This window comes from Cynoglossus semilaevis, chromosome 8 (assembly GCF_000523025.1).
Source record: "Cynoglossus semilaevis isolate Cse_v1.0 chromosome 8, Cse_v1.0, whole genome shotgun sequence".
Classification (NCBI taxonomy): Eukaryota; Metazoa; Chordata; class Actinopteri; order Pleuronectiformes; family Cynoglossidae; genus Cynoglossus; species Cynoglossus semilaevis.
In genome coordinates this window covers 4,346,009-4,355,819 of record NC_024314.1, presented here as the reverse complement: position 1 = coordinate 4,355,819, position 9,811 = coordinate 4,346,009, and the positions used below count along the sequence as shown (strand labels likewise).

The window sequence follows — 9,811 nt, the reverse complement described above, 5'->3', positions numbered from 1 at the left end:
TGGGGGAGGGGGGGGAGGGGGAGGAGGCACAGGGTTAGGCGTAGAAGCAGAGGCTGGTCCAGTAGGTGTGGCTCGATCCCAAGCAGGCCTCAACCCTCTTGGGCCTTGCCCATAAAGCGATGCTGATCTGGTGAGCAGGTGCTGATTATCCCTATAAAACCCAGACTCCTCAGGTTGGTGCCCTGAAAAGGTAGAGTCAGCCAGGTAATAATCCAGAGACGGTGCAGAGCTTACCATGGTTTTTCTGAGGTTGAGGCTGCTGCCTAGATCAGGTACAGAGTTTTTCCTTAGCAACTGTAGTCCTTGACCATTCTGTCGGGTCACAGAAGTCTGAAGAAATGGATCCCTTTTCTCACTGAGACTTACGTGATGGTGAAACCTCACTCCACCGTCTCCTCCACCCAAGGCTAAAGAATTCCTACGCCCTGGAACGGTGCCACAATAATGACAACGACTTGACGCCGTCTGATTCTGGCCTTCTATCCATTCAGCACTGTGGTGAGGGCCCAGAGAGCCACCAAAGTGCGACTGCTCACTTGAGTTAGGCATCAGTGAAGACAATAATGCAGACAGCTATGAAAGCAGAAAATAGAGCCAGGTGTTGTGTTTCAACTCTCTGGTTACACTCACTCCCAATCAAAAGGAAGGAGTGAGGAGAGGGGAGCAGAAAAGGTGAGGTGCGCGAGGTGCCCCTCACCTGATCCGCAGCTGCACACTCTCCCCAACTCCTCCCTCGCTCTTAAGGCTGCGCTATCATGTAGCTCCCTGCTGGCAACATATCTAAATAATTCAGCCCTGGAAACATTAGAAATCTACAAGGACAGAAGAATAAGATGACACGGAGAGTGTATACACACACATACACATACACAGTCAGTCGGACACGAAAAACACACCTTTAAGGCGAGGATGTAATCCACTCTACAGCAGGTATCATGCTTGTGTGTGTCGTCATGCTTGTGTTCCAAACTAAAACTGACGGTAAAGGAATTATTCTGAAAACAGAAAGAGGGGAGGAGGGAAACAGACACCCTAATCCAGTGGCCTGTTGAATGCTATTGGTAGGCCCAGTTGTCTGGCCCAAGGTGTTGGCTACAAAGGGATTACCCACAACACACTAAAACCTACTTAAATCCAGAGGCCTCTCTGACATCACTTGAACCACAGTGTACTGTGCATACACAGCATGCTTCTACAGTCTAGAGTCTACAGTGCATGGTGACTACTAACAACTTCACTGGTCCATAGCCAGCATCTCTGAGCATGAGCTGATCTCTCGGGCCGTCTATCATAGTAGATAAATTGTGTGTGGGTGTGATGTGTGAGTATGGGAGGGGTTGGGTCGAAGAGTCTGATGTGTGCTCCTGAGATGTACGCTTTGTTACAATGAACTTTGGATTGATGCACAGGATGAAGAGGCATGCAAGAAACTGAACGGTGCCAATTGTTTCAATAATAATAAATAATAATTTTATAACATTTTCTAATTAAAAAATAGATTAATTACTCCCATCATTATCTGTGCAAACAGTTAGGAGTATAAGCCAGACTGTAGTGACTGGGTTTGAGCACTCAGCTTTGTTTTTGTACAGTACACCAACTGTGTACTAGTAAGTGTATGGCACCATTAAAACGTGTTTAACATTTGTGATCCTTTAGCAAAACAAAACGCCTTTGCTTTTTGAAAAGAATCAGACAACTGCAAATAAAGACTCCTGAGCAGCTACAGGCTTTCAGACAGAAACAAAAGAACAAATATTAACCTAGCAAATGTGAAACAATTCCTACTGATATTTAGTAAGTAAACGAAATTTGTCTTTCCACCAAATTCTCTAAAATCTGTTGTACAAATAATTTTGAATTATTTTTACAGATATAATCCTTTTAAGTGCATTATATATTGAGCATGAATGGTATATTTTTTAGTGTCAAATACAATATATTAAACTTTAAATATGCAGTATATCAACATAAACCTATTTTTATTCCTTTCTCACAGTTTTTCCTCCATCACAAAAAGTTGCACAAAGCAGATGTGGGTTTATCTTAACAAATACTGTTGCTTACCTACCATGACAAGAGCAATGTAAACAAAAACAAAAAAAAAAAAAAAAAAACAGAGTCAGGAGGAGAAGAAAAGACGGCTGTGATAAGGCACAAGGCTGCCAGAATTGACTTGCCGACTAAGAAAGACAGTGTGGGAATGGGAAGAGGTGGATTTTAATTGGACTGCAGTGGACCCTAACAACTAGATGGTCCCAATATGACGTGCTTCGTTCTTATTTGAAATAGTGACAGGGATTTAAAGTTTTTTTGTTTTGTTTTGTTTGTTTTTTTTTACAAAAAAAGCACTCAACAGCAAAGAGACAGGAACAGCGTGACTGAGATGGGCTGTATTTATTAGTTTACCTGTGACAAGTGACTGCTGTGTTTTCACACCACCTGTCAAGCCACTGAGTGGAGCTATTACTAACTTTTTTCTATTGTGAAACCCAGGTAGAGCAATATAAAAAAGAAATTAACAATTAAAAAAAACATTATGCGATAACCAAAATTGGAAAACACAAACAAAAAAACACAACTTAGCATTTACCATAGTTCTGCAAATTCCACATAAATGGTCACCTTTTCTCTCCCTGGAGATGAAGCGTACATTTCTGTGCAGTGATTTCTCCACACTGTTCTGTGTTCTCTGGTCTGAGTATTGCTGCGCTTGTCAGTAGTAAAACCATACAATTAATCACTTTGTTGTGTCTCTCCATAGCAACTGCAAACAATAACCTATTTTAATAAGCCTGTTTCAGAGCTGTGTGTCACTCAGAATCCCACTTTAAATATGAAATATTATTATCAATAATAATCATCTCAACAAGCAAGCTCTGGCCCGTGGTCGTTAACAGGAAAACAAGAGGATATGGCACTTCATCTCTCCTGTCAGGCAAAACGCTGCATTTCCCACAATTCATAATCCAAAGGAGCCAGGGAATCCATATTCATCTTGTCTACATCCTCTGATATGTCTCTCATGAGAGCTGCTCCATAATTAAATGAGCATGCTATACAACACTCATCAAGCAACAGGGGCTGCGTACTTGGGAGCATGAATAATAAAGTGAAAGAAAAGAAACCCCAATTCAGGGGCTGGATATTTGGCGAAGGGAATCAGCTCACTCACCTCCTGGCTAATCATACGGCCCCATGAAAGACCTCTGGGCTCAATGTGCTGAACAGACATGGAGCAACAGTCATGCCTTTTGAGCAATCTGGCCATCTTTCTAGGGCACAGGATGCTTGCTGCGAGAGTTGGCAGGGATAGCAGCACAATGATTTACACTGCTCGCCTCCACAACCACTACTGGTCCATTAATTTTTCATAGGGACTTCATAAATTAAAACCTTGACTGGGAGTTCTTGAAACTCCACTCAATTATGGCGATTGTACAGTATATTAAAGTTTTAACGAGCCTCGGGGCCCTTTCTTGGTCGAAACACGAGTGTGGTTGGAAGCAGAGAGCATCAAGGAGAGAAAAACACATGGTACCAATTCTGGTCTGATGGCTTTCGTACGGTTCACATCTGCTGTGGAATCAAAATCCTGCCTTCCGCCTCCTTACCACCTCGAATGTCACACATTTGCATGGGTGGGTGGAACACGGGGGCAGAGCGAGAGACTCTGGTGCAAACCTTTTATTAGCAGGGCAGGAACTCCAGAACACTTGCTGAGGCAACTGCTTGGACTTTTTTTTTTTTATCTTACACGTTAGCTGGTTCGCTCCTGTTCTGTCCTGTGCACAGCCTGCCTATCATTATAAAACCAGTGGTCCATACTGCATCACAGATGGGGCAGACAGAAGGGAGAGACGACAGCCTGCTTGTTTTTTGGAGAGAAGGCGGGTGTGCAGCTGAGTGAGAGTGGAGGGAGGGATAGTTAGGAATAACGGAACAGAAAATTTCATTTGTCTTCACCAGGGTAGGAAAAAAAAAATCAGAACAAGTCCAAAATGATTTAGACGCCAACTCAGGCAGGCTGCTTAAATGCTATAAAAATTGTTTAGATTTGCAGTATTCTTAATGGATTTACGTAGTTACGTTGGGAGGGAGAAAGTGCAGAGCAAGGGGTTTTTAATACAAAATTCTGAGGATACTAGCTTTTTTTGGGATAATTACAATTACACTTTGCATACAGAAATATTCACAAAAATAGAGACAGATCAAGGCGAACATTTCAGAACAATTAATTGGCAACTCCGCATTTCACAGAGTGTTTCCTCTCCCTTTTCTCACCAGACATTAAACAAACATCATTGGTCAAAGATCTACTTTGTCTCATGAAACCAAATAATTATTCACCTCCTTCTCTAGTTGTCTTTCACAGGTATATAGGCCTTGAACTTTCTCTATAAACAAAAGAACTATGAGTCCATTCCTGATAATATGATGGAACAACTGCACTTCCATTTTCAACTCTAGTTGTCTTTGATGGAACAACTGCACTTCCATTTTCATTTTCATTTTAAAATAAGTTACGTGGCATTAGTTTGCTAGTTATGAACATACAAAAATTGGCCCTGAAAAACACTATAAGTATATAAGTATACACTACAAGTACATGCTGTCAATTGAAAAAACGGTATGGGCAAGTACCAATAAATCACAAACTGGAATCAACAAATGAAAAACTAGTTATCTCTTCTTAGTAGGGTTTCTTATTCTGATGTTTTCTTCTGTCTATTTTTTTTTAAGTTTGTTCAAAAACATTTGTATGCAACTGTAAAACCAAACTTAATAAATCCAACATTTTCTGATTTATGGATTGTGTTTGCCAGTTAATGAAGATCATTTACATTTGTAATGATGCAGATGTGCAGTGACATCATGTAGAGATTACATGAATAAAAGCCAGTCTTCAATGAAAATATTATCAGGCTAGATTAAAACTGCTTTGATCAAACCCAGAGGAGAGCCAGACAACAATCACAACAATAAGAAAGGCAGAAAAATTAAATTAATTATTCTGTAATAGAACAGTACTCTCACCAAGCAACATTAGCTCAAAGTTAATACAATACAACCCAGGGCTAAGATAAACCAAGGCCAAGGAAGATCACACCTTATGTCTGGACATGACATGACAGAAATGAAGGTTCCTCGTCTTTGAGAAGACCAGAGAGTCTGGAACCACACAGGTCGACTGGTCTCATACCAATAAATTACAGCCTATGCTTTGTAACAGCTGCTTTGATAAAACTAACCAGTAGCTTTTGATATAAACAGTTGGAACCAGCTCCCTGCCTGCAAGATTATGTTTAGTACACATCTAGTAGTTCAATATTTTAATCAGCTTCGTCATGTCGCTGCTGGATTTTCTTTGAAACTTTCTTTGAAGATTTTCACTCCAGACAGCATTGAACAAAAAAAAAATGTCTGTGCTCCCATGAGGTGTAAACAATGGAAACATAGGTGGTGGTTTTGTAGGGCAGTGTGCAGTGTTAGGTCTCAGCAGACGTCCATGAAAGACAACGCTCCAGATTTGCACTTGAAAGGGATCACAGCATGGACTCAGGCCTCAGCTGCTCTGTCTGTGTTTGCCAAATGAAAGTTTGGCTGAAGAGCGAACCTGGACAAAGATAAGTTATGACCGACGGTGGCTCTGTGAGGGATTTTTACTGGTGAGTGGAAGAGAGAGCAGAGCTTTGCATCATGTGTGTTCTCTTCAAGCGCAGAGACAATCACCATGGCAGCCTTATCTCCCTGCTACATGCAATCAGTGGGACAACTTTGCCTGGTCACTGGCTCAGGAACAAACCACAAGTGTTTTTTTTCCTCTTTGTACGCCCTTACAATGGCCACCAGAGGACTGATTCACTGATCCTGTATGATGGCCATATGGACAATTTGTGTGTGTGTGTTTGTGATTGTGTAAAGTGAGAAGGTACATGGACAGCTATGCTCACCAAGAAGCATCTCTGCATGCATCACAGCAACACCTGTTACTTTATCCTGTGAGCTTTGCGCTCCTGCCCAGCAGCGTGGACTACTATAACTGTTGTTCCCTCAGGAATAACTAACTACCTCTGATGTCTGACTTTCCCTGAACGCAACAGCTGGATGTGGACGAACAAGCTTTTCAGAAAAGACTTTTGGCAGCACTGTGAAATATTTCTGTTTTGAAAACCTTGTCTTCAGGCCTGAGTGATTAGTCTTTATTAGGGACAGTAATTCCATGTGCAGTACTACCTTAATAGAATCCTGTCATCTTAGACTAAAAGAAACATCTTAGCTCCCAGTGAGTATAGAGCAATCACTTATTTAGCAGGGAAAAAGACTTTCACAAATGGATACAAGCAGCCAAACTTAAAAGAGCTGGTGAAGACAACTTCACAAAGAAAAACATTCTATGGAGATTTATAAATTAGCATGTAACATTTTTGAGAGCAAAAAAAAAAACAACTGCTCAACTCCAGTTAATGCTTTAGGTTTCGATGTTTAATACTTTTGCAAAATATTTAACAGAGTTTCAAGAAATCAAAATTGTGCATGCAAACCAGGGGCAGAAACTGCTGCTGAATAGTATTGTATGAGAACCACTATTACAACACGCCAGCAGGATGGACTTATCAACCTGGTTTTAAGAATACTTTAACAGACGTAGGATGCAAAACTGTTTGGTAGAGTCTGTCTTTAACTTTGATGTTACACAAGTAAAAGTTGTTCAGTGGGAAAAAAAAACTATTTTAGTCTAATTAATTAAAAGAGCATGCGCATTACCAGTGTGACATTGTATCCTGAATGTAAAACGATCGATTCACATATACTTTAAGCTGCGACAGACGAGACCTCCAGCAGAGGCTGGCATGGGGAAGTTAAACTGTCTGTTTTTGGCCACACTACTGCTTTATACAGGATGTGCTGTTTATGTCATTCATTTTATGCCCACGACGCTGAGGTGCTTACATCATGCTGCAAAACAAATATGCTGGCACTGGGGGTAATGGTGCGTCTAGCTTCATTTTCCAGCACTGCAGTCATGTCTGCCTCTCCCTGCGTTGGCTCCAGGAGGGCCCAGTGGCTTAACAAGCCTCTTGGGGATCCAGAGAGCGGAGAGGAGATGATTTTACCTCAGGACACAGTCTGACAGACACACGCATGCACATGTGTGTGTCTGTGTGAGTGCGTGTGGAGCAGAGTCAAACAAGGGAGTTTAAAAATGCACATCCACAAGCTTTAGACACAGTTTAAACACCCACATAACGACACATATTCCTGGTTGCCTGGGCCCACTTTGTAGCTATGTGCACAGCAGGGGGCTCCTGTTCTCTGCCCAGGTTCTTTGATAAAAACCCACGGCTTTCTGAACCACAACCTAAAGCCTAATAATCGTCACCATCCGTTGGGTGAAATTGGCCACTTCCAAACAGCCGTGACAGACTAGAAACCATTCAATCCTCTGCAGCAGCTGCTAGCTCCGTGTTCACCGATTCTACCTGAATAATAATCGCATATCAAGCATTTGTTCTCGACACAAAACCCACACAGACAAACAACAGCTCAATGAGAGGCAGCAATAGCACCAGCAGCACAGATATCATTTACATCTGCCTGACGACTGTTGGCTGCTGAGGTCAACATTTATACACTGTGGTTACTGTGGAATGCTGACATTCTCTGTGCCAGCAGACAATTACAGCAATCAGTGATAATGGATCAGCAATCGCTCTTATGATTGTGCTTTTAACAATATGGTCTGTCCAACGGGGGGGGGGGGGGTATACAGCTTAGAAGAAACAAACATATGATCCAAAATGATTTCCTTCACAGAAACATTGAACTATGAGAGAAAATGTAGAGAAGTATAAGTGTGATTTCCATGTGCAGTACTACCTTAATAGAATCCTGTCATCTTAGACTAAAAGAAACATCTTAGCTCCCAGTGAGTATAGAGCAATCACTTATTTAGCAGGGAAAAAGACTTTCACAAATGGATACAAGCAGCCAAACTTAAAAGAGCTGGTGAAGACAACTTCACAAAGAAAAACATTCTATGGAGATTTATAAATTAGCATGTAACATTTTTGAGAGCAAAAAAAAAAACAACTGCTCAACTCCAGTTAATGCTTTAGGTTTCGATGTTTAATACTTTTGCAAAATATTTAACAGAGTTTCAAGAAATCAAAATTGTGCATGCAAACCAGGGGCAGAAACTGCTGCTGAATAGTATTGTATGAGAACCACTATTACAACACGCCAGCAGGATGGACTTATCAACCTGGTTTTAAGAATACTTTAACAGACGTAGGATGCAAAACTGTTTGGTAGAGTCTGTCTTTAACTTTGATGTTACACAAGTAAAAGTTGTTCAGTGGGAAAAAAAAACTATTTTAGTCTAATTAATTAAAAGAGCATGCGCATTACCAGTGTGACATTGTATCCTGAATGTAAAACGATCGATTCACATATACTTTAAGCTGCGACAGACGAGACCTCCAGCAGAGGCTGGCATGGGGAAGTTAAACTGTCTGTTTTTGGCCACACTACTGCTTTATACAGGATGTGCTGTTTATGTCATTCATTTTATGCCCACGACGCTGAGGTGCTTACATCATGCTGCAAAACAAATATGCTGGCACTGGGGGTAATGGTGCGTCTAGCTTCATTTTCCAGCACTGCAGTCATGTCTGCCTCTCCCTGCGTTGGCTCCAGGAGGGCCCAGTGGCTTAACAAGCCTCTTGGGGATCCAGAGAGCGGAGAGGAGATGATTTTACCTCAGGACACAGTCTGACAGACACACGCATGCACATGTGTGTGTCTGTGTGAGTGCGTGTGGAGCAGAGTCAAACAAGGGAGTTTAAAAATGCACATCCACAAGCTTTAGACACAGTTTAAACACCCACATAACGACACATATTCCTGGTTGCCTGGGCCCACTTTGTAGCTATGTGCACAGCAGGGGGCTCCTGTTCTCTGCCCAGGTTCTTTGATAAAAACCCACGGCTTTCTGAACCACAACCTAAAGCCTAATAATCGTCACCATCCGTTGGGTGAAATTGGCCACTTCCAAACAGCCGTGACAGACTAGAAACCATTCAATCCTCTGCAGCAGCTGCTAGCTCCGTGTTCACCGATTCTACCTGAATAATAATCGCATATCAAGCATTTGTTCTCGACACAAAACCCACACAGACAAACAACAGCTCAATGAGAGGCAGCAATAGCACCAGCAGCACAGATATCATTTACATCTGCCTGACGACTGTTGGCTGCTGAGGTCAACATTTATACACTGTGGTTACTGTGGAATGCTGACATTCTCTGTGCCAGCAGACAATTACAGCAATCAGTGATAATGGATCAGCAATCGCTCTTATGATTGTGCTTTTAACAATATGGTCTGTCCAACGGGGGGGGGGGGTGTATACAGCTTAGAAGAAACAAACATATGATCCAAAATGATTTCCTTCACAGAAACATTGAACTATGAGAGAAAATGTAGAGAAGTATAAGTGTGATACAGCACATACCCAAAACTTTACCTTCACAGATCCGGTCCAACCGCTGTCTCTTCACTTTGTGTTTGTCGGTCAGGGACATGGCGTCAAACGCAGCAGCACGGCACGGGTTGGCACAATTTGGCTTGGCACTGCAGGGTACCTCTCCGCCCCAGCCTCGAATACTGACAAGGTTCAGACTCCTAGTGCACTGTCAGCACTATTCCCCGGGGCATACCGCCTCGGCACATACACCTGCAAAAAAAAAAAAAAAAAAAGGGAGGCAAACACAAACAAAAAAAAAAATGGTTAGAACCAACACAGAC

At 42.0% G+C, this 9,811-nt stretch overlaps 2 protein-coding genes across 5 annotated transcripts in view; both read right to left on the bottom strand.

The window, feature by feature from the left end:
- LOC112487327 (uncharacterized) overlaps positions 1-2,196 on the bottom strand; it is a 4,501-nt gene extending 2,305 nt beyond the window's left edge. The window contains exon 1 of the mRNA XM_025057657.1: positions 2-2,196. Coding sequence (XP_024913425.1) covers positions 2-549 — 548 coding nt within the window. The 5' untranslated portion in view covers positions 550-2,196. The remainder of the gene's footprint in view (position 1) is intronic.
- The window catches only part of LOC103381637 (C-terminal-binding protein 2), a 79,581-nt gene that overhangs the window by 37,574 nt on the left and 32,196 nt on the right, over positions 1-9,811 (bottom strand). For 3 of the 4 annotated variants that reach the window (XM_008314093.3, XM_025057655.1, XM_025057654.1), the window contains exon 2: positions 9,519-9,740. In XM_008314093.3, coding sequence (XP_008312315.1) covers positions 9,519-9,588 — 70 coding nt within the window. In that variant the 5' untranslated portion in view covers positions 9,589-9,740. The remainder of the gene's footprint in view (positions 1-9,518; positions 9,741-9,811) is intronic. The other variant, XM_008314094.3, reaches the window with a different exon arrangement.